Genomic DNA, 23,115 nt, shown 5'->3' on the forward strand with positions numbered 1-23,115 from the left:
CGTGCGTGTTCTGGATCAATGCTCACACATGGGGGATCAACAGCGTCAGTGATATCAAACCCACCGCTAGTTGAGCTCTCAGCTAATCGAGGGAAGCTATAGAGTTATGGTGTATTCCTCTCCCACTACCTCTCACACGACGTATTCCCCAACACCTCGGCCTTGGCCTATGCATTTACTGGCGGTCTGAGTATCTCTTGTGCTCTTTTGGTTGCGCCGTTGGCAACGTATCTCATCCATGTCTTTGGAACCCGGCTGGTGCTCAATTTGGGTGTCTTTTTTGAGACCATTTCCCTAATCGGGTCATCCTTTGCCACTCAGCGGTGGCATATCTTCTTGAGCCAAGGGGTCTGTTTCGGATGGGGAATGGGCTTCCTGTTTGTTGGTAGCGTGGGGATTACCCCCCAGTGGTTCCTTCGGCGACGAAGTCTCGCCATGGGCATCAACGCAGCCGGGTCCGGCCTAGGAGGGTTGATTTATTCCCTCGCGGTAGGCGCCATGATCCCTAGATTGGGTCTAAGCTGGGCGTTCCGGATCCTAGGAATCATCGCCTGCGTGGTCAACCTGATCGGAGCCAATTTGCTCAGGGACCGTAACAAGGATGTTGGCAGCCGCTACCGGGCCTTTCATCTACCATTGCTGAAACGCCCCGAGTTCATACTATTCCTCGGCTGGGGGATTCTCAGCATGCTGGGATATGTCGCAATCCTATTCAGCCTGGCCAATTTCGCCCTCTCCGTCGGCCTGTCCTCCCATCAGGGCAGCATCGTCAGCGCCCTGCTTAACCTAGGCCAAGGTCTCGGTCGACCCTTCGTGGGTATGTTCAGCGATAAACTTGGACGGATCAATATCGCCACGCTCCTAACATTTCTCTGTGGCCTGTTCTGTCTCGTGATCTGGATCTTTGCACGGAGTATGGGCGTTGTCTGCTTTTTCGCCGTTCTTGTTGGCACAGTCGCAGGCACATACTGGGCTACTGTTACGCCAGTCCTTGCCGAGATCATGGGCCTGAGAGACCTGCCCAGCGGGCTCAGTATTAACTGGATCATCCTGGTCGCGCCGACTACAGTCTCCGAGGCTATCGCTCTCCTCTTGAGAGATAACAACTCCAAAGATTCCGTGTATCTAAGGGTACAGATATTCACGGGCTTCATGTACATCGGCGCTGCAATGTGTCTATGGGTCGTGAGAGGTTGGAAAGTTGGGGATTTGATTCGAGCTCAGCAGGAGAAGTCATCGGCGGCCATGGCTGCACATGACTCTGTCATGGAAGGAAGCCGCCGTGGTGTCGAGGAGAAACGGGACCCTTCGGTGGCACCGCCTGTCCAGTCCGGTCCACAACCAGCACTGCTGCAGCCTTGGTCTCTGCCCGTTTTAGTGCGTGGGATGGTGACTTTGAAAAAAGTATGAGAGCGACGTTTTTGCTAAAGGTCATTGGTTCTAGAACGGCACAAATACTGATATAATCAAGACCCAACCCTAGATATGTAACCAAAAGAATCAGCAGGTGCATGTCTCGAGGATTAAATCACCAAGCAGCTGTACATAAAGAAGGCTATGTTATACCACTCAACGCCATAAATTCCGTGTACAATGCACATCCAAGTATCATTATAGTAAATACACTTTTATCTTTCCTTTTTCTTTCTTTCTTTTTTTTTTTTTAATTAGCTTCCCAGCACCAAAACACGTACTCTTCTCTTTCCAGCTCCCCGGCCACTTTCTTCCTTCACAGAGCTAACGTTGACTTGGACTCGCTGGAAAAGCTCAACCGTCATACCCCGACTCTTATCGGACTGTCCCTTATCCGAAACATGCAGCGTGTATTCCTCGTTGTCGAAGTCACTCTCACGGCGCACCACCAGTTCTCGTCGCTGCTCGACTGATCGTACGGTCGAGTCGCCAGGCAGCACGAAGTCCTCCAGGCGGACAACACCTTCGATGCCGAAGCGCGGTACAAACACCACCACTCCGTTCTCGAACACACGCATGACGTATCCTTCCTCATCGATACCCGCGTCCACGCCGTCCACGGCCACCTTCTCGCCACGGGCCTTGAGGGCTTGTCCAACGTAATATTCGATACTGGCTCGACCGGCAAATTGGGCATTGCGATGCCGGTAGTTGATGTTGCGGCAAATATCCTCCAAACGGTTACGAGTCATGACACCCTCGACAGACGCGCGGCCATCTTCGCCGTCGTAACCAATGGCAGATGCCAATTGTCGGTGAACCAGCAAATCGGCGTATCGTCGAATCGGTGAGGTAAAGTGGGTGTAGATGGGTGACGCCAGTCCGTAGTGGCGGAACTCTGACTCAGCATGGGCGCCAGCGCAGAAATACTCTGCAGATGTCATGCACCGAGTGGCAAGAATACGAACCAGGGTGTTGAAGAAGGGGTTTTTCTCATCAACACAGCTGTCGAGCGAGTCAGCAAGAGCCCGGGAACTGGAGACGTCGAGTCTCATATCCCGTTTCTTGGTAAGCTGGTTGGTGAGATCTTCGAAATTCTGCGGCGGAGGGGTGGCGTGTCGTCGTAGTAAGGCGGTTTGAGAGAAACAGTCGTAGATTTTGGCTGCAACGGTGATGTTGGCGTGAAGCATGAACTCCTCCACAAGACTGTTTGTCTCCAGCATGGCTTTGGTCTTGACATCAGTAAGCGGATCTCCAACCTCATCGTTGTCAGCCTCGATTCGAACTTCCGGTGAAGCAAGGTTAAGCGCTCCTGCATCCATTCGCTTCTGGCGGAGAATCTTGGAGAAACGCAGCAGAGTGCGCATGCTCTCTGTCAATTCGTCCTTCTGCGAAGAATCGTCAATGCGTTTTTGGGCCTGCTCATAACTGAATGCTTCACGAGATCGAATAACAGACTTCGTGAAGTCAGCGGAAACAACCTCGGCGTTAGGAGTCATTTCCCACAGGACGGAGAAGGCATAACGTTCCACGTAGGGCTTGAGAGAGCAAAGATCTGTGCCCAGCAAGTGCGGAAGCATGTCGATACGCTTGTCGACCAAATACACTGTCGTTCCACGTAGGCTCGCCTCGAGATCCATTGCGTTGTTCGGCTTGACAAAGTGCGACACATCCGCAATGTGAACACCGACTTCAAAGTTGCCATTAGGCAGCGGCCGCGCATGGAGCGCATCATCAATATCTTGACAGCCCGGGGGATCGATACTGCAAATGAGGAGATCCCTCAGGTCCTTTCGTCCTGTCCAACCGACGTCCTCCTTGCTCGCTGGAACTCTCCAATCGTGTCCTTCAGCCGGGAGACAGTCCAGAACGGCCTTAGGGAATGGTTTATATTGAACATCATACTCTAGAAGAAGAGCCTCCGTTTCTGCCCCCTTAGTCTCCAACTCTCCCAAAGACCGAATAAAGTGACCTGTCGGGTATCTAGAGTCCCGGTCCCAGGCATCGATTGTGACAAGGATCCGCTGTCCAAGAAGATCTCCGGCCTGCCTGGTGCGAACCCTGATTTTCGGAACCTTCTTATCCATGGGCAAAACGAACACATTTTGCTGTCGTCGTCCAGAGCTTGCCTGGGTTCCTGTAGAGCCCGAGTCGACGTGCCCAACGTACTGTCGCCAGTTTCGCTTCATAACACCAACAACCTTGGCTGTCGGCTGAGGCTTGCCCTCCGAGTTCTTTCCGTGGGCTTTCTTGACCTCTTCCTGCAAAGCCTTCCGCTCCTTTTCAGTAACCACCGCTTCGTTATCCCCAGCATCGGGATTGTCGTTCTTGGTCACTGCCTCTTCATCGACAAGCTTGGTCGAGGGAGACTTCCATTGGTCTTGCGGGAGCACTTCAATCACAACGACATCTCCGGAGATGGCTCGGTTGCTGTTATCCCGGCCCAGGATCAGGAGAGGCTTATCGAATGCTGCGACGTTGACGGAGCCTTCTAGATAGTTGTATGGCGAAACATTGAAGACGCCTTGATGTAACGTTCCAGCCCGAATCCCCGTCATAAGCTTCGACATGGTATAGTACTCCGGATAGAAAAGTTCTCCACGCGCACCCTTCGCTTCCCGAGCTTCCCTAGACTCGTTGATCATATCGAGCAACCTGTCGGAGTCCTCCAAGCCAGCAACGTAATCTGGCAGCGACAGAGCTGTCACACCCTCTTCCTTCGCCTTTCTCAAGCTGTCTTTATCATCCGTAATCACCACAATGACGGGGATACCCTTCTCTTTCTTTCCTTTTCTGAGTGTGCTCTGCAGATGTTCTGTGTACCACTTTGCTACAGCCCGCACCGCTCGATCGTTGCGATCATTTATCGATTCATTCTGATCCCTGCGAACGTGTGTCTCCAGTCGAAACTCGTTGAAGAAGAGGTAAAAGCGCTTCTCGTCGGTTTTGATCAAAGAAAGCAAGCGGTTGTAGAGGGGTAGAGACTGGTTCTTCAGCTCCTCGAGCACGGTTTGGAGAACGATCACATCGTAGAAGGCTCCGGTGTGTTCAAAGAGGTCCATTCCGTTCAAAAGCGCATTCGTATCGGGAACAAGGTAGTGACCTCGGGGGAAGGCGCTGGTACCGGCGGGTTGATCTGAAAGAACAAAAGGCGTAACTGGTTTCGCATTAGCCACCACTGTCCGGAAATATCTCGAACACCGGATTTCCTTACTATTTCCATTTGCATCAGTCGGCGCGACATGCGGACATGTCGAGCACAGCTTCGATGAGCACGGGATATCCTGTCTCAGATAGAGCTCACGAACGATCTTTTGCACCTTTCCACTTTTCGTGGACCGGACGAAGACTTTGCTGGTGACATTTGCGGCATGCGGGTCCGAAGACAAATCTCTTCGAAGACTCTTCATCTTGACTCGAATCAGCCCGACTTGCTGTCAGGTTGAAATTTCGCTGGACAAAGAAATAGCGTCGCGGCTGATTATTGCAGACGGTGACGTTCTTTTCAAACGGGTTCCGCCAGCCGAGTCGCATTCGAGATGCCCGTCCCAATCGGGTAAGTCTGCCGATCGACGTACCGGTAATCGCCATCGCATGAGTGAATGATGGAAGCATCTCCAACTATCTTAAGGACTTTATATTGATCTTGTAGCAACATAAATTCACTTCGTCTCATTCCTCTATAAATCACTCGCAAGAATGGTCCTCGCAGTAAGGAAATATTATCTAAAGGCCAGTTTTATGGGTTACTAATCCATGCTGAACAGGCCGTGGGGCAGCTATGCTCGACTGCGAGTATGACTGCTAATCTGGCCCAATGTCAAATATTGGTGCGCAAAGCAGTTGCAGCTGGTGCTAAAGTATTCCCTTCTAACTTCATTGCTACGGATGAACTACTCATTACTGAATAGGCGCTATTTCTTCCTGAAGCAGCAGACTACATCGGCTCCTCCGCTGCAGAGACCGTTTCACTTGCTCGTTCCGCACAGGGCAGTGAATTTGTGTTGGGACTACAAGAGGAAGCCCGGAAGGCGAAGCTGCATATCAACGTTGGCATCCATGAGCCGGCTCCAGGCGGCCGAGTAAAGAATACCCTGGTCTGGATCGATGAAAAGGGTGTCATTTCCCAACGTTACCAGAAGATTCATCTATTTGATGTAGACATCAAGGATGGACCAATGCTCAAGGAAAGCTCGTGAGTGTTTCCTTCAAACTATGGCGTGGGTCTCGTGATAACGTTAACTGTCTATGAAGGAGTGTCGAAAAGGGCATGGAAATAGTGCCTCCTTTCGAAACACCTGTTGGACGTGTTGGTTTGTCCATATGTTTTGACGTAAGTCGTAGAGGGTATTCCCATAACGCCGACAGAAGACTGATTCAATTTGTTTCCTTGCAGTTACGCTTCCCTGAGATTAGCCTTGCCCTGAAACGGCAAAATGCTCAGATCATCACTTATCCTTCAGCATTCACTGTCCCAACAGGGCGTGCGCACTGGGAGACATTGTTGAGAGCTAGAGCCATTGAGACTCAATCCTATGTGATAGCAGCAGCTCAAGCTGGTCCCCACAACGAGAAAAGACGAAGCTACGGTCATTCTCTGATTGTAAACCCTTGGGGTGAAATTGTGGCTCAACTCGGGGATGAGTATGAAGAGCCACAGATTGCAGTGGCGCACATTGATTTTGACCTTTTAGACAAAGTCAGACGAGAAATGCCGCTACTCAGGAGGACAGACGTCTACCCGGAAATTTAGGAACTGTTCGCACAAGTCTATGTCAAACGCGATTGTACATTTAACATCAAGTCTATGATATAACGGAATCCTCGACAGCTTTATCACACGCATGAGTGTCAACCGATTACTTAGACAATCCAGTTGAATAGTAACTATAGGTACAAGCATTTGATTTCATCGTTTCTGAAGTATTCTAGACTTGAACATAGAAAAGAAATCCAGGATATACGTCGACATAGTACATGAAATGAGAAAACCGAATGGAAAAAGAAAGAGGAAAAGAACGAGTAATTCAAATATAAAGGCCTGTCTAGAGCCGAACCGGCAAATCGCATCTGCTGGTACAGTACAATCCTTTCGCAATTTTTCGTCCAAGTCCGATCATTCTATGTACAGCGTACAAGGCAACCTCCGGACTGATACAGTCTATTTCTTGACCTTGTCAGGGTCTTCCAGGATACCCTCCGCTTCCAGCCTCCGTCGAGCTTCCTCCAGAGCCCACGTTTGTATCCTATCATGATGTCAGTTCTATGCAATTGAAAGAAATACAAGGTATTTATTCCGGCACAGCCATTGAGGAGCGCGAAGTGGTCATCCTCACGACAAGCCAAAACAAAGGGGATCAAACATACGAGGTGTCTGGCTTGAAAACGTATGCGACTCCCGCGGCGAGGAGACTTCCAATGAAACCGTAGTACCACATAGTCTCCCAGCCTTCCTTCTGGTACTTCTGGCCGGGCTTCACGCCGAAAAGCCAGCCGGTCGGGGGGTCGTAGTGATCACCATGATCCGCGGCACGGAGCTGGCTGCGGGTGGAAAAGCCCTGGGCGTTCCGGGGTGTGCGAAGGAGAGCGCGAGAGCGAAGAGTATGCGTCAATGGCCGAGCAGACATTGTGAATGTGTAATTGGTCGACGAGGTTCGAAAAACTCTAGGGGTTCAGGTCTTCGATGGTAGGACAGGCGGTGGCGGGTGAGGAACCCCTGTCAGATACAGCGAGGCAGGGACTGTTGGAACCGGGCGCCGAGAAACAGTAATCTCTTCGACCAGCGATAACAAAAGCCGGCGCGATCAAGAGACTTTGAATGTGAGTGCTGCGTGGGCGTCGCAGGAGGTGATAGGTGGAGGGGTGACGGGATCGAGACAGCGGTTGATGTTGGACGAAGCCGCAAAAGGCCGATGGATTGACGGAGTCATCACGCTAGTCCCAATCGGGCCGTTCTGCATGGCTGATTTGATGCCTGGTTGCACAGGCATAAACTGATGCCCCAGGTGTCAGCTACGCGCGACGCGTCCCTCCCTTATCGCATCCTCAACTGAAACGCAATTACAGCGCGCAGTTGCCACTTACCACTTACCCCATGACCCCAATGGTGCACTACAGGTCGTCCATTCTTTTAACATCACCCTCGCTTGCTGATCTTTAGGCTTTTTGTCGGTGTACTGCATAGTATCGACTTGAACTGGTATAATTCTCCGAAGCCCAAATCACTGTTAAATACACAGCTAATAATCAATTCAAAGACCTCCACCGAAATGCGTGTTACTCCTATACTGGGGCACGCAAAGCATTGACCATGCAACCCGTGAACAGAGACATGCGCTCCTACCCGATCTCCTCGAACTCGCGCTCGAAACTCAATGCATTTCGGTATACAAGCAAGGATGGAACGGAGCCTGAAACATCGCCCAAGAAGACCCCGTCAAAGAAGGCAAATGCCAATAAAGAGAATCAGGCGTCATGGCTGAACGGTGTGGCTGCGCCTCCTTTGGATCGAAGCAAAGAGGAACCATCCTTAGGCGCAGCAGAGTCAAAGCCCATCAAAGAGTGTCCTCAGACCCCGGGCAACAGGATACCCTTAGCAGACTTGATCGGTAATGCCGAAGACGCTATCACCCAAGCTCCCGGGCCGCAATTCACGCCAGAAGATTATGTGACCTGGCAGCATGTGCCCGCGAGTTCCAATCAGGACCCGATGTCTCAAACGCCGGCAATCAAAGGCAGAAAGCGCCGCCACAGCTCGTCTCCGACCAGCTCTCCATTAGCCGGTAACTCCAAGAATGCGCGAAAAGGGTCCTTCGATTTGCAGGCATATCAAGGGCTGATTAAGACACCTCAGAATGATCTTGCAACTGAATTGTGGAACAACTATGTGGGCAAGATGGGGGCCAACGGCACTAAAGTCCCTCAACCTCAATTGCCCAACATTCTGTCATCTTCACCCCAAACACCTGTTTCGCTAAGAACGAGTCGCGACTCGTCTGGACTGAGACGGTCGACTAGCTGTCTTGCTGAGTGGCCTAATTCCGCAGCGAAACGGAGAAAGGTAGACGGGGAAAGATTAGGAAATGGGCGTGGTATCTTCTCTCGGACAAGAAGCACTGTAGCCGATTCGAGTAGCTTCAACCCCTCAAAAATCAACTTTCTTGTTGAAACAATCGAGAGAAGTCTTCGCGAGACTCCAGCGGCACAACCGGATCCCTCAGGCTCGCCTATACCGGCCAGCAAGAGAGGGCAGAGGGATCGATCGGCATCACCAGTGTATAGTAAAGGCGCCCCTCAACATACGACAAGGAGCAATCAAGAGAACGGGGACCAACGAGCTTCTGGGTCCCAGGGCACGAGAACCGTGCAGAAATCCTCGTCTGACTTCGGGGACGATGACCTTGATGATGATTTCTTTGATCTTGCGCAGGCCTCTATGGATCCATTCGTGGAACCAAGTCAACATGGCACTGCAATGGGGGCTATGAATACCAATTACGCCGGCGTGTTGGCCTCGGCCAACCAGCAAAGTCTCCCTGATGCCAAAAGCATCTCTGATTCTAATACAATGGGATCTGCGCCGGCCATGAACACTAACAACCAAAGCGAATATACCCTTGATGCGGATGAATTCGATGATGATTTTGATGAATTCTCGGATAATATTGAAGACATTCTCGCGGAATGCGAGGCAACCCAGAACACGAAACTGGCAAGACCTGCAGCGAAGAACTTCTTGGCTTCCGATCATCCTGGATCGTTAAAGAGTATGGACAGTTCTATGCCCCCGCTCGAGCCGGTGAAAGGGGCTAGCAAACCAGTTGAGACGTCTTCGGGTGACGAGTTTGATGACGATGACTTCGATATGGAGGCCATTGAACAGTCTATGATGCAGTCAGGTGAAAAGGCGTCAAACGGGGTTTGTCTTTCTTAGTGGGAAAAAGATATCGTATAGATATTCGCTAAGTATCTTATAAATAGACCTTGAACAACCGCCAGGCCATCAAGCGTTATCTTATTGTTGATGTCGCTGAATCTACCTATACAACTCCTAAAGGTCGCATTCAGCCAGAGCAGGTCTGCCATTACGTCTCCCAGATAACCATAGCCCCCGCGACTAACACAGTAATCAGGTGCTCTTAGTGCATGACGAGAGAACAAAGCAAAAGAAGGTTGTTATCCTGCGGGATTCATGGTTCGATAGCCCCTGCAACAAGGATCTATATATCCATCTTATCGGCGATTTTGACGCCAATGGTCATTGTGTTGTCGATGACTCTCACAACATGATAATACTCCACCCAGACCACCTTGTTTCGGCGACCGTTGTCGCAGACTCGGTCAGCTGCCAGCGACGAGCTGTCCTTCAAGATCGTATCAAAAACACCGGCGACATCGGAAAACCACAGGTCTTTGGAAACATATTCCATGAAGTCTTCCAAGAAGCCATGAAGACAAATCAGTGGGACACAGCCTCGCTCAGGTCTCTGGTTGAAATTGTTGCTGTGAAGCATATCGAAGAGTTGTACTTGATTCATATGAGCATTGCAGAGGCAGTCGAATACATGATGAGCAAGGTCCCAGCCATGGTGTCTTGGGCTGAACTTTTCCTCAAGTCACAACCAAGCGTAAGTATACCTATTGATTTTCCCATGGTCGCCTTTTGCTAACATGCGTGTTTTTTTCAACAAGGCTCAATCTCTTGTTGAAGATCGGAATAGTTCCAAATTGCGCCTGAGCATTAGCAAATTGCTCGAGGTCGAAGAGCATGTTTGGTCCCCCATGTACGGTCTGAAAGGGAATATCGACGCAACCGTGCAGGTCGCCTGCCATGAAGAAGGAAACAAGAAGAATCTTGTTGTTCCACTTGAACTCAAGACGGGTAACAGAGATACAAACCAAGCTCATAGGGCTCAAACAGCTCTCTACACCCTTCTGCTATCCGATCGTTACGGTTAGTATATTTGCTTAATACGATGCATCTGACGTCTGCTAACCTCTTCGTTCCATCCTTCAGACCTGGACGTTACATTCGGACTACTCTACTATCTCGAAACTGCAAAAATCTTCCGGATTCGCGGAATTCGCCACGAACTCCTTCAAATGATACAGGCACGCAATCGTCTAGCGGGATATATGCGCCAAAGAACGGAACTCCCGCCGATGGTCAAGCGAGCGGGGATGTGCAACAAATGCTTCTCTAAGACTCCCTGTTTCATTTATCATAAACTTGCGGACGACGGTGACGGCGAAACGAGCGGGCTCGGCGACGAATTCGTGAAGGCCATGGAACACTTGAACCCCCAGCATCGTGACTTCTTCCAGAAATGGGACAGTCTGCTTACAAAGGAAGAGCAAAGTATGATGAGATTCAAGCGGGAACTCTGGACTCTTCTGAGTAGTGAACGAGAGGCTCTTGGCCGGTGCTTCGGAAACATTGTCATTGAACCTGGGACAACATACGAAGACAAAGACGGGTTGAAAATCAACCGTTATCGGTACACTTTCATCAAGAAGCACGCTTCGGCTAACTTCTCATTTACCGAGTCTCAGCTTACTGTCGGGGAACCCATTGTCATATCGGATGAGAAAGGCCATTTCGCTCTCGCGAACGGTTACATAGTGCAGGTCAGCACCAAACGGATCACAGTTGCAGTGGATCGAAGACTCCGAAACGCCAGGTCCAAAACCAAGGATTTCGACGCCAACAGCAATCAATCGTTCAAGGGCATAATGGAAATTCTCGATAGCGGTGCCACTCAGACAACTACATCTGCCTTCGAGCCGGAGGAAGAAGTTCTATACCGACTGGATAAAGATGAATTCAGCAATGGAATGGCTATTGTTCGAGCCAACCTAGTCGCCATGATGGAGAGAGATCTCTTCCAGGCCAGACAGCTGAGAAGGTTGATCATAGAGGGAGAAGCACCAGTGTTCAAACCCACGGAATCCACCTACAAAATGCCTGAGGCTGAGAGAGCAAGCTTGAATGTTGATCAGAAGCAGGCGATTGATAAAGTCATGAGTGCGCAGGACTATGCATTGGTCCTAGGAATGCCGGGAACTGGCAAGACAACGACTATTGCTCACATCATCCGCGCTCTGGTAGCGCAAGGGAAAAGCGTGCTCTTAACCTCCTATACCCACACTGCGGTCGATAACATTCTCTTGAAAATCCGGGAAGACAACATCCGCATTCTTCGAATCGGAGCAGCTGCCAAGGTGCATCCTGACGTTCAGCAATTTGTTAACCTCGCGGCCGCTCCTAAAAGCACCATGGAGGAGCTGAAAGCAGCGTATGAAGACTCTCAGGTGGTCGCCACGACCTGTCTTGGAGTCAGCCACAACATCTTTAGTCAACGCACTTTTGACTACTGCATTGTTGACGAAGCATCCCAGATTACTCTCCCCGTGTGTCTTGGGCCCATCCGGATGGCGAGTACCTTCATTCTTGTCGGTGATCATTATCAATTACCGCCGCTCGTGCAGAACAAAGAGGCCCAAGAAGGTGGTCTTGACGTCAGTCTATTCAAACTACTCTCTGATACTCACCCGCAATCTGTCGTTAATCTGGAACATCAATACCGAATGTGCGATCAAATCATGCTCCTGTCAAACACTTTGATTTACTCAGGGCACTTGAAATGCGGCACTCCAGAAGTCGCGGCACGCTCACTGGTCGTCCCTCACATCGGTGGGCTCAAACAACACCATAGTGAGCCTTTTTCCCTATCTGGCCAACGGCAACTTTGTCTAGGTGCGACTCGTGGCCATTGCTGGCTCCATGACCTGCTTGACCCGGACGCCAAAACACGCCTCGTCAACACAGACAAGCTGGCCACGCCTGCTCGGGACGTTGCGACTGGGTCCCGGATTGTGAATCCCACGGAAGCAACGCTTTGTGCGCAGCTCGTCGAGGCATTCATCTCCAGTGGCATCCCGGCCCGCAGCATCGGAGTCATCACATTCTACCGCAGCCAGCTCTCCCTTCTGAAGCAAAACCTTCGTCGCCACCTTCCTGACCTTGAAATGCACACCGCGGATAAGTTCCAAGGCCGAGACAAGGAAGTGGTGATATTGAGCTGTGTACGAAGCAACGCAGACAAGCACGTCGGTGACCTACTCCGTGATTGGCGACGAGTTAACGTCGCCTTCACTCGCGCACGAACCAAGCTTCTTGTCGTTGGAAGCAAAAGCACCCTCCGTGACGGCAACGAGCTGCTCGGCAAATATGTAAAGCTCATGGAAGAGCAGGGATGGGTATACGACTTGCCGAGAGATGCCGTGGATAATCACCATTTTGATTTCGACAGCCTCACCCACACCCAACCTCCTCTGCAGGAGGGCTCAACGCCTAGCCCGAACAAGAGCCCGTCGCCGCACAAAAAGCCGTCAACTCGGAACCCACTAAGTCCCCTTCGAGGACGCCAGGCTCCTCAAGGTGGTCTCAGGAAACCTGCCAAGAAGGGCATAAAATTGCTCAGCGGGAACAATGTTTTGGGTAATCGTCCAGTTCTACAGGACGTCGTGAACGATCTTGTTGGGTAATGGTTATAATATCTGTTTTCGCGTTATCATTGCGCGTATGGCATCTGTTGGATTGGCACTACTGGAGTCTGGTTTAAGGAATGGATTACAGGAATTTGGAGTGGCTTGAGCGGACTTATTGGATGACGCTTCTATAGTATATTGGCATAGCATTATAATTTAAATATGAATGATCCCACATCTCAATCTATGATATTATTCATCAGGATTTACGTCTCCAAGACCGAGGCACCAACGTATTCCCAGCAGACAATAGGACGAGGTTTCTTCGATTGCGAGCCCGCAGGCTCCTCCTGATCATCCGCCGTTTCAGCCAGCGGCAAGGCCAAAATCGTATAGCCATCTTTCCCTTCCACGGCGTCTCTTCCGATTGCGCTCGCTGAAAGAGAGAACCAAGCAGACGAAGCGGGGGCTTTATGTCGGGTTTCCCGTCTATTGTAAGTCAGTCATTGCATTCGCCAACAAGCGTTCCCATAGGGAAAGAATTCATCCAAAATCTAGTCGAATGGAACGTACAGTAAAGCGATAAACAGCTGCGTCACCCATTTCGGGGAAGCAAAGCCGTGCCATCTCAGACTGACTAGATCGGCGGCCTTCGCATCCTCGGCGTCCGGCACGCTGTATCGACATAGATAGGGATCTGTGTCATCGTTCGCCGAGACTAGGGAGGATTGAAGCGTCACCATGGCAAGCCACTCGGAGAGTTCGTTGCAGGAGTCGTTCAGGGCCTCTGATGAGCTTGGTGTTTCTGGGTTAGTGGCGGGTTGGAATGGCGGGACGAGGACATCGCGATGGTAGGTTCGCGAGGGTTCGCATTCGATGACGTGTGGGTGGTTTCCTTTCAGAGATGGATCGTCTGCGGTGGTGTTAGCGAGCTCTATATCTTGATTGTCGAGTAAGTGTATTACCTACCTTGGGAGATACCACCAGATTCCGAGCCCAGATCATAGAAAAGCCAGGCGACGGAGTGATTGAGCACCTTCTTAAAGGCCCAGACGATTCTCTCGAAGCCCTTCTTACCGTGGAGCATGGATGGTAGACGCAAGTTTAATTCCACCACTATTCATGTCCCGTCAGTATCTGCATTTAAGAGGTTGGGGTTTGAGATGGGAGAAGGTGATGCAACGCACGATATCGTTCCTTGCCGTGTTTTCTGCCTCCGCTTCGGATCGGCTTCCCTGTGAGTCCGGTGCGTTCGTAGATCTCCTTTCCGAGTTCTAGACGGAGGATCCCTGGGGCTTGTTAGTATGGATGTATGCGTGCGGTCTTAAAAGACTTGCTCAGGCGCTACACACCATCTCTGAGAGAGAAAACGTTATCCGAGCCTGATCGGCCCTCAGATATCATGAGAACGTTGCCTATACCGTGTTAGCGAGCCTTGTTCATGTCAAGATGATATTACGGTCAACGAAGAGAAGGTAAAACGGGGAAATATACCAGATTTGATGTATGTATTGAAAAATTCGCCCTCGAGCAAGTTCGAGAGAGACATGAACACCCGAGCATATCGCAGTGTTTGCAGTTTGGAGTCTACCGAACTCTTGATGGCCGCGTAGGCCTTCTCCGGTAGCAGCACCTCTACCTGTTGGGGGTCATCAACAATGCTCAATCTTATCGCGTTCTCGAACGAGCAAAGAGCAACATACTGTGTGCAAAAAAGAGTGACCCGTCATGGCTGAAAAAGGTGATCTTTTAGATGGTGGTTGCTTGGGGTCGATGAAGGCTGGCAGTTCAGCCACGCTGGTGTAGCACTTCTCGCGCCTGGACGCGTCGTCGTCAAAGTCGAACATGATTAGTTTATTCTAAAGTATAGGCGAGGAGCGATACAGCAGCTGGACACAGTCCAGCGAAGCAATTATGGTGCGCTCCGGTCTTGTCTCCGCCCGCCTTCGCGGTATGGGGAAGGGCGGCCCGGTTGAGGATGCAAATTTTTCTCTCGATATTCTATATTATATCAGGATGTATAATCCAGAATAAGATATCAAAGGCTGAGTTGCGACAAATGACCGCCAAGATTGGTTCTGCTGGGAGGTGATTCCAGTCCTGCGATGGGATTTTATGGGGTCGAGCGAGGATGTTGATTGGGCGAGCCAGTCGGGAAGTGCATCGCTGCTCTCAGGAAGTCTTCACGTCTGCATTCTACTCTCACTGCAGTAGCAGAGGGAGTCGGCTTCATTCGGTCTCTAATTCTAATTTCTGGTACTGTCAGGCAGGCAGCTGCAGGCTCGAGCAAACTGGAAAAGCTCAAGAAGCGTTAAGCAGTTTGACACCACCGGTAGCGGATCTATATAATCGGATGAGATGGTCGGGCATTCGAAGCACAATAAAGACTGTTCAGCTTTCGCTGTTGAGGAACTTTGAGAGAAAGTCTGATAAACAACTGAGGATAACATATTAAATGGGTGAAAACCCCTGTTACTCAGTCGAGAGCGAGGATGAAAAGAACCGTGCAGTCTCTGCCTCAGGCGACAAGGCAGAAAAAAAGCCAAGATTCAGGCATGAAGACGTCGAGGCACTGAGGCATCAAGGCATTCACCGGGCATCATCGCGTTCTTTGTCTCGCGCAGCTCTTCTCCGCACTCCTCATCTGACTTCCACAAGCTATCTGGCTCTCCCCAGGCTCCCTCTACGCCCAATCCGCCTCAATTGCATGATCGCAACTTGAAGGTGATCCCGTCGCCTTTCTGTGAGAGAGAATTCCTTCCTCTCCGCCGACCGCGGCCCCTCGGGGCATCCATGTGGCTTACAGCTGCCGCCATTGCTAGTCCAGCAGTCAAGAATCCGTGATGGCCCCTCCACGACGGAACCTCCTCCCAAAGGACCGGTTCGCATACTCATTCAGCGGCCTTAAAACTCAGAGCTATACTGAGCCTGTTCCTCGAGGCGCCGGATCTCCCACGTGTGTTTCCATCTCCCCGTTTCCAGGATGCCATCTGCGCGAAATGCTATCCCGAAGTCCCAAAGTCCCAAAGTCCCAGGCTGATTTGTGAATTTTGTTTCCCCCCAATTGCAGGATCCGAACTATAGCATGGAATCCTACCGGTCAGCTCATTGCTACCGGCTCCGCAAATCGTACCCTTCGTATCTGGAACCCCGAGCGCGCGCAAGTGAAACATTCGACCGAGCTCCGCGGTCATGCCGCGGGCATCGAGAAAGTCCTCTTCAACCCGGTCCGGGACTCAGAATTGGCTAGTTGCTCGACTGATGGCACTGTGCGGGTTTGGGATGTTCGGTCTAAGCACTGCGTGAGCCAGCTTGACGTCGGAGGCGAGGCGTTCACCATGTCCTGGTCTGCCGATGGCAGCGTGTTGATGGTCGGAAGGAAGGTGAGTATCCAATGCCTTCAACTGGCTAGTTTGGAGCCCATGTAATGTCTAACTGAACCGCGCCAACCTCCTAAAGGACGATACCTTGGTCCCTATCTCTATCGAATCGCCCTCCACCCCGACGATCCTTGACGGAGCACCCGCCACGACTACCTCTACCTCCAAACCTCCCCTCGTCCCATCGATCTACAAGACCCTCGATCCGCACCCTCAACCGATCCAGACCAACGCGACCACCTTCTCCAACCACATCGCCACCCCTACCTCGCCCGATCTGCACCTCTTCGCCACGACAGGCGAAGGCACCGTCAAGGTCTTCTCCTACCCTTCCTTCAACATCATGCACACCCTGAACGCCCACACATCCGCCTGCCTGGCCATCGCCCTCGCGCCGACAGGCCGCTACCTCGCCGTCGGCGGCAGCGACGCCCTGATCTCCCTCTGGGACACGACGGACTGGATCTGCCGCCGCACCGTGTCGAGCAACAACGGCGGTGCGATCCGCGGCGTGAGCTGGAGCTTCGACGGCCGCTTTATCTGCGGCGCCTGCGACGAGGCAAATCACGGCGGTAACGGCATCGAGATCTTCCATGCCGAGACCGGCGAGAGCGTGTATACTGTTCCGACGGGCGGCGGTGCGAACTCGGGCATCCCCGCCGTGGCGTGGCATCCGTCGCGGTACTGGTTGGCGTATTCGATGATGGGCGATGGTCCTGGCAGCTCGGGGCAGGGTGGGTTGAAGATCGTGGGTGCGGCCGGTGGTGGGTTGTAGGATGGATGGCTTCTTCTCTTCATCCTTTACCGGTTTTCATTTTGTTCCTATTTTATATCAAGAGAGGGGGATCTGTTGTGTTGTGTGGATTCTATGACCATGTTTATGATTCTTTCATGGGTATTCGTTGTCCCGGAGTTTGTTTTAGACGTCTTCTACAATATATATGTTATATTTGATCTTGAAGGGATCGATCTACTGTGGTGGGATTGATTTGATTTCTAGGCCGCAAGCCTGTCCTAAACACTTCTCTTTGACGAAAGGAAGACACAGAGATCTGGCAACAACGCAGAATAAGAAACCCCGTCAAAGTATCTTTGAATTATCATAAACCCGCATTTGCATAAAAGTGGATGCGTAGATAAGAGGAAGAAGAAAAAGAAGAAGAGGAGATATGGTATAATTTCCGAACAGAGAAGCCAACAACAAGGAGTAACCGGTTGGATGCAAATTCAACTAAAACAGCCCTAGAGCCCCAAACGCAGCAACCACCTCCCGGTCCACATTAAGCAGCCATTCCTCCTGGAACCGTTGCTCGCCTCCACATCCGACAATCAGGGAGCGGAGACGCTCGCGGACAAAGTCGCGGATGTTGATCTTGTGCAGGATGTCGGCGTTGTCCCACTCGCGGCGACGGATGTTCTCCGGCGCTTCGTGCTCCGCTGAGGTGCCTGTCTCCGCGTTGTTCCAGTAGATGAGATGGTCGCCGCTGCGCGGGTCATTGGGGTCGCCTTCGGCGCCCTCGGCGAGTTCGGTGATGATGTCGGTCCAGATGTTGAGGTAGGATTGGAGGTGAGTGAGGATGTAGGCGGGAGGCTGCGAGTCGGGGCCGTTGAGGGTGAGGAGCTGGGTGAGGGCGAGCGCGTGGAGTTTCTTCTGGTTCGTGCTGCCGATGTTGTCGTAGTGGAGGAACCATTCGGTCAGGATCCAAGTGAGGGCTTGCTCTTCTGAGGTGCTGGTGGCGCTTGCCACGGCGGACGCGAAGATCTTGGGGTGTGCCAGGGCCAGGCGAGCTAGGACGGAGAAGTAATCCGTCTCAACTACGCCATAGACAGAGCTCTGCTTTCGGTTAGGCCCGGTGGTTTGACTGGCCTCGTGTGCGGAGTAGAGGCCCTCGAGGAGCGCAGGGAGGAAAGAACTATCAAGTAGCGACCGCGTGATGACGTTGTAGGTGTTTTCGCTTCCACCGTCTACAGCTTCGGCGCCGCGGATCATGAGCTCCACGAGACGTGGCACTATGCCGAGGCGCTGCTTGGTGGTAGACTTCAAGAGGGCTTCGAATGAGGCAAGCAGGGGAAGACGAATGCGATCGCCCAGTATCTCCTGAGGCGCGAGGAAGATGTAAGACTCGGCGATTTGAAGTGCTTGAGGGGCACTGTCCGTCGCCGCTTCGAGGATAGGGAAAAGAGCTGGGATAAGGGCGAGGATTTCAGGAGAAGCCGGAGTTGGAGTCTGCATGAGAATGGCAGACCACAGTTCTAACGCTTCGTCTAGAAGGTAAATGATTGTTTCCTGGAAGAAATTAGCAAGAGTAGGATACTCGTTGCAAAGGGAGATGCGCGACATACAGAGCCTGGTTCGACCGAATTTTGAATGAGAGGGAGAATGAGCGAGTGGTATCTGGCGGACTCTTGTTTGAGAGAATGTATCAACGAAGAAAGAAGCGTGAGGATAGCCTGCTTCATCAAATGCTCTTCGCCCGATTCTTCCCATAATGGCGGCAATAAGGCAAGGATCTGATCTGAGAAGGGGGCAATCTGGCAAAGGGTTAGCATCTTCACCAGTCAGCTGTTAGCGACTGAATACATACATGATCTTCCATTTTCACCACGGCAGTGCGCACGGTATCCAGAAGGCCCATCTTGGTCTCGGAGAGTTCCACCTCTTGCACTAAAGACATCAAGTTCTGGAGCACTGATGGCGCGTATGGCATAAATTGAGCGGGGGAGAATTCGAAAGGGTCAAGCACGCTTTTGAGTTGTCGGCCAGCACTGATCCGGACGACTAGATCATTTAGAGGGTCTTGCTTGTTGAGCAAATGCTGGAAGATCTGATAAATAGCATCATTGTTCAGCTCATTTGACTTCACAGGGACCCATTGGCCCAGCAAAATGGCGATTCTTCTTCGAAGAAGGTTATAACCCTGCTCTTGTAGCTGTACTTCAGGGACGAGCGTCGTTTGCAAGAAGTTGTTGAAGTCTAAATGCTGTTCCAAACTTGCGGCTGCCAATCCAATGGCCGAGTATAAGGAATCTTTCAAGAGCACATCGCGCTTTTCGACGCCTACGATGGGTATCTTGTTAGATTCGAAATCCCAACAACATATCCTGGGGCTTGGTACTCACTGGCAAATGAATAGAACACACTAAGAAGCCGGGGGATGAGCAAGTCCTTGAAATGGATCACCAGGTCAAGGAAGAGCTTTTCGGAACATGATCGGATAGAAAATTCCCAGGCATCAGAGATATCCTCCTCTTTTCTCTCCCATTCCTCGGGGTCTTCCTCCCATTCTTGGAAGTCATTCTTCCTAAATCGGAAAAATTGTGTGACAAGCAGTTCCATGACGTTTACCACAAAGTCGTGCGAAAAGAGCTGAGATTTGATGAGCTCCACGGAAGCCTTTTTCTCTTCTTTGTCTTGAGGAGTTTGGTATTTGAAGGTCTGGGCCGGGTTAAATGCCATCTTTGAACAAGCTCTGATCAAGAGCAAGGCCCTAAGGCCTGTCTTTTCCATCAGCGACTTCCCTTCCGATTCACCACCTGCCCCTAGCTGGTCGTAGTTCTCTCCTAGTTTGGCCACCAAGGTCCAGTAAGATTGCACAAGAGGAATACTGTCCGGAAGCAAGGCAAAAGACGCAGGCCGGTCTCTGGCCATCTCGACATGAAGCTTGGAAAGTTGCAAAAGGTGCTTTTCGGTTGCCTTGTGCACCGAGTCAGGGATACTGACGGAACCATTAATGAACCCCAGGAATCTACTAAAATGAGTGTGAGTCAGTACCCAGAATTGACGGACATCATTGTCTCGACTGGGGTGCTCAAATCCGGCAATGACCAAGCGCCGAATGACCTTGAGACAGACAAGGCTTTGCTCTAATGCTTCTAGCAACGATCCCTCGTCCGCGCCACCTTGCTCCAAAGAATTGGCCCACATATTTACTTTATCCACGTATATGCCTCCCAGGAGATGGAATATTTCCGGAGCAACCGACTGGAGGTTAGCCCTCGTTCTAAGCATTTTAGCTGTCGATAACTCCTTTATTATCTGTAAGATTATGACCAGGGTTCGTGGCAACTGGAGAGGGTTGGCGCCTGGCTGGGTAGAGGAACGGAGGAAGGTAATGAGGGACGAGATTCCATCGGGCCTTTATAAAAGCTGTTAGGTAGGGCTTCGAAGCGCAAAGGTGGAAAGTTCAAGGCATACCAGTCATGAGGAAATTCGTAACGCATGATTTTGGCAATCATGAGTGCATTGTGAAGGGCTAAAAGAGGAGCGGGCTCGACGATACCAGCGTGAAGAGCCCTGGTCTTGATATGGTCCTTTTCCTCCTTTTTGATGGCGCTTTATCTCAAGTTAGTTTACCTCCGAGTATGGGTACGACGCGTAGCTTTCGGGTATGCCTACTTCGTCGCGGTTTTTCGCCAATATTTGTCGATGCCGTTTTTCAACTGAATGATGGACATGTACCGAACTTCGGCGGGCACAGAATGATCCAAGAAAACATCCTACCACAGAAAGTCATCAACAATTGTGAAGTCCAGGAAGAGGTATGGCGTTGGTCTCAAATACCTGAAGGAAGGAATGGTACTTTTCCTGCTTCTCCCAGTGTTGAAGCTGCTTGGTCCCGGTCTGTACTTGCTGTTGTGTCGAGCTAGCAGCCAGAACCAGAGCACTGAGGACATTCTGCGGTGTCAATGGGTTTGACTCGCCCGGAAGCTCAACGACATGAGCCATGGTGAAGGAAACGGTTAACGGTGGATCGATGGTCCGGTAATTGACACTAAAGCCAATATCGGCCAAGACAGGAACCCCAAAGACTTTCAAATATGCGGTATGCAGAGAAATCCCGAGTCTTTGAAGCCCTGTCTTGCAATCGAGTGCAAAGCGATGCTAAGGGGGGACGAGCTGGGCTAGCAAGAAGAATGCCTCCTCCTTAGCTTGTTTGTACCTCATTGTCCGCTCCCCGCCCGCGGCGGGATGCATCGGGAGAAGGCTGATCCGCTCCGTCAGAACCCTAGGGCTGGACCCCGGGAGCTAGTTCTCAACGGGTCTCCTAGTTAGGGCTTGCCTAGAGGGTCCCTTGGTAATGCTACAGTTCGATGATATCATTTCCAGAACACCAGATCTTGCCATGCCAGGTTCGATGCCAGAATCCAGAACAGTTTTTGCGGGTCAGCATGAGATCTCAGATACTCGATGCAAGCAAATTACATAGCTATGATGTTGTCTGATGCAATGTCCCAATACCCAAGGGTCTGCGACATAAGTGTTGCCAACGTATATATTCTGCAATGAATCTCTCCCAACCTAGACAGTATCAGGCATCCTCCAATCCTCTACATTCTAAACTTATCATCTACCTATCTTAATTCTTCCCTGAATTTTCTGGGTCATATCAAATCCTAGCAAAATGTCCGATAAGATGCATTTGGCTGCTCGCGCTGAGCAGGACCTCAACAGCTACCAGGCCAAACAGGGTCTTGGCCCTAAGAGTGACTCCAGTATGTTGCCTCTACTTGACAGCCTTCAATACATACGAGTACTAATCTAATACTTAAACAGCTCTTGAGAGTGGCATCAACGAGATGGTCGATAAGAAGTTCGATGAGTCCACAGGCGTGAAGACCGGCCGAGCTGCAGGCGCTACCGGAAGCAACCGCAAGCCTATCCCCGAGGACGAGGGTGGTACTCGTGACGACCGCGGTCGGTAAGTTGCTTCACTTGTCTCGCTTTATAACAAACAGCTATGTTCTGACTCTTTGAATAGTTTGGCACAGGCCGGGGAATACGAAGGCAAGGGCGGACCCGAGGACAAGGTGAAGCTTGAGTCCGAGCGTCGTCCTGGTGATCAGGACACGCTGAACCTTCAAGATATGAAGCGTGAGGGAATTGCTTCCTAGAGTGACCTTATTCATGTATTATAATGTTGTTATGAAGCGCAAGAGAAGCATGTTATGAATTCATAATAATATCAGCATCCTCGAAGAAGTTCTCCCCTATGTCCTTGGATTTCAGAATGAGGTGTTTTCACAGTAGCATTGGCAATGTCCTGGACCAAATGTTTATGCTATGTATTGGTGTCTAGAGTATGCTAATCTAATAGACTAATGCAATATTCAAGTGGTACCGTTTGTTTTAATGATGCCTATCCCTTGGCAAATTAGATTCGCAATGTAGTCCACGCCGATATTCGAGGACACCAAAGAGACACGGACTATGCTTCTTTGGCCTTTTCATGATCATCCAGTACCTTATCCTGAATGCCATGAGATTTGCAGGTTCAAACAAATGAGGATGAAATGGTATTCAATTTGATTGATGCTTCACGCAGGAGACAGTCTTACGAAAGAGATTCAACCATCAATCATATCCTTCTACAGTACCCAACCACTTTGAAATAGATGAAGCTGGCGTACAGAGAATGCATATCCCACTGGTATACTTTGCATATAAGGTCCTAGCGCTGGCTGCACGAAATATGCTGATATTGGAGAGCAGCGAAAAAGCACCGCTGATTGTCGGGCACATCTTATCTTCGGTCTCATCATTGGCAATCTCCTCACTCAGCTTGTGTAGTCTACCTCACTATGCCAATTTCTCTATATGTGTTGTCGATGTGGTAGCGGGCTTCGGATCTCTAGCACCCAAATGTATCCGCTTGGCGGGTTTAGGCCTGACTTGGGAAAGTGGTAATGGATAATTTGTAAAGATAACTCGAGAAGAGGATCTTACCGGAATTATCTCATGATCAGGTTTTATGCCGCGTCAAACCTAGACCGCACATAGTAAGTTTCAATGTCTTCACGAAAGGCTGGCATAGCTCATGGAATATGGAAATCA

At 50.8% G+C, this 23,115-nt stretch overlaps 9 protein-coding genes across 9 annotated transcripts; 5 read left to right on the forward strand and 4 right to left on the reverse strand.

Annotated features, from left to right (window-relative positions):
• Nucleotides 1–366: 366 nt before the first annotated feature.
• Nucleotides 367–1,410, forward strand: LDX57_000419 (uncharacterized protein; the record flags this gene model as incomplete). Its single annotated transcript, XM_046082066.1, has 1 exon — nucleotides 367–1,410. The coding sequence occupies one exon, from the start codon at nucleotides 367–369 to the stop codon at nucleotides 1,408–1,410; it is 1,044 nt and encodes a 347-aa protein (XP_045938023.1).
• Nucleotides 1,411–1,667: 257 nt separating this feature from the next.
• Nucleotides 1,668–4,823, reverse strand: DIS3 (exosome catalytic subunit DIS3; the record flags this gene model as incomplete). The annotated part of the gene is made up of 2 exons (XM_046082067.1): nucleotides 1,668–4,570; nucleotides 4,628–4,823. 2 exons carry the CDS (start codon nucleotides 4,821–4,823, stop codon nucleotides 1,668–1,670), a joined length of 3,099 nt encoding a protein of 1,032 aa, XP_045938024.1.
• A 183-nt stretch (nucleotides 4,824–5,006) lies between these two features.
• Nucleotides 5,007–6,257, forward strand: NIT2_1 (carbon-nitrogen hydrolase family protein). The gene is made up of 4 exons (XM_046082068.1): nucleotides 5,007–5,124; nucleotides 5,181–5,273; nucleotides 5,325–5,608; nucleotides 5,668–6,257. The coding sequence occupies exons 1-4, from the start codon at nucleotides 5,113–5,115 to the stop codon at nucleotides 6,164–6,166; spliced, it is 888 nt and encodes a 295-aa protein (XP_045938025.1). The 5' UTR covers nucleotides 5,007–5,112; the 3' UTR covers nucleotides 6,167–6,257.
• A 317-nt stretch (nucleotides 6,258–6,574) lies between these two features.
• On the reverse strand, nucleotides 6,575–7,040 carry LDX57_000422 (uncharacterized protein; the record flags this gene model as incomplete). The annotated part of the gene is made up of 2 exons (XM_046082069.1): nucleotides 6,575–6,659; nucleotides 6,781–7,040. 2 exons carry the CDS (start codon nucleotides 7,038–7,040, stop codon nucleotides 6,575–6,577), a joined length of 345 nt encoding a protein of 114 aa, XP_045938026.1.
• Nucleotides 7,041–7,723: 683 nt separating this feature from the next.
• On the forward strand, nucleotides 7,724–12,960 carry dna2 (bifunctional ATP-dependent DNA helicase/ssDNA endodeoxyribonuclease DNA2; the record flags this gene model as incomplete). Its single annotated transcript, XM_046082070.1, has 5 exons — nucleotides 7,724–9,331; nucleotides 9,394–9,489; nucleotides 9,546–10,040; nucleotides 10,105–10,366; nucleotides 10,430–12,960. The coding sequence occupies 5 exons, from the start codon at nucleotides 7,724–7,726 to the stop codon at nucleotides 12,958–12,960; spliced, it is 4,992 nt and encodes a 1,663-aa protein (XP_045938027.1).
• Nucleotides 12,961–13,169: 209 nt separating this feature from the next.
• LDX57_000424 (ribonuclease P protein subunit p40) lies at nucleotides 13,170–14,750 on the reverse strand (the record flags this gene model as incomplete). Its single annotated transcript, XM_046082071.1, has 7 exons — nucleotides 13,170–13,392; nucleotides 13,477–13,816; nucleotides 13,873–14,019; nucleotides 14,091–14,192; nucleotides 14,256–14,318; nucleotides 14,398–14,542; nucleotides 14,607–14,750. 7 exons carry the CDS (start codon nucleotides 14,748–14,750, stop codon nucleotides 13,170–13,172), a joined length of 1,164 nt encoding a protein of 387 aa, XP_045938028.1.
• A 996-nt stretch (nucleotides 14,751–15,746) lies between these two features.
• LDX57_000425 (WD repeat-containing protein) lies at nucleotides 15,747–17,058 on the forward strand (the record flags this gene model as incomplete). Its single annotated transcript, XM_046082072.1, has 3 exons — nucleotides 15,747–15,859; nucleotides 15,974–16,286; nucleotides 16,363–17,058. The coding sequence occupies 3 exons, from the start codon at nucleotides 15,747–15,749 to the stop codon at nucleotides 17,056–17,058; spliced, it is 1,122 nt and encodes a 373-aa protein (XP_045938029.1).
• A 456-nt stretch (nucleotides 17,059–17,514) lies between these two features.
• Nucleotides 17,515–21,009, reverse strand: LDX57_000426 (putative importin 11; the record flags this gene model as incomplete). The annotated part of the gene is made up of 7 exons (XM_046082073.1): nucleotides 17,515–18,570; nucleotides 18,627–18,815; nucleotides 18,869–19,341; nucleotides 19,404–20,419; nucleotides 20,479–20,616; nucleotides 20,680–20,780; nucleotides 20,845–21,009. The coding sequence occupies 7 exons, from the start codon at nucleotides 21,007–21,009 to the stop codon at nucleotides 17,515–17,517; spliced, it is 3,138 nt and encodes a 1,045-aa protein (XP_045938030.1).
• Nucleotides 21,010–21,685: 676 nt separating this feature from the next.
• Nucleotides 21,686–22,175, forward strand: LDX57_000427 (uncharacterized protein; the record flags this gene model as incomplete). Its single annotated transcript, XM_046082074.1, has 3 exons — nucleotides 21,686–21,776; nucleotides 21,838–21,982; nucleotides 22,043–22,175. The coding sequence occupies 3 exons, from the start codon at nucleotides 21,686–21,688 to the stop codon at nucleotides 22,173–22,175; spliced, it is 369 nt and encodes a 122-aa protein (XP_045938031.1).
• Nucleotides 22,176–23,115: the final 940 nt, after the last annotated feature.

Source organism: Aspergillus melleus, assembly GCF_016097325.1.
Source record: "Aspergillus melleus strain CBS 546.65 chromosome Unknown contig1, whole genome shotgun sequence".
NCBI lineage: Eukaryota > Fungi > Ascomycota > Eurotiomycetes > Eurotiales > Aspergillaceae > Aspergillus > Aspergillus melleus.

Excerpts from the sequence above, each read along its gene's own strand:
- NIT2_1 (XM_046082068.1), top strand. Across the intron at positions 5,274-5,324 it reads CAGTTGCAGCTGGTGCTAAA|GCGCTATTTCTTCCTGAAGC; the intron begins GTATTCCCTTCT and ends ATTACTGAATAG. Across the intron at positions 5,609-5,667 it reads CCAATGCTCAAGGAAAGCTC|GAGTGTCGAAAAGGGCATGG; the intron begins GTGAGTGTTTCC and ends CTGTCTATGAAG.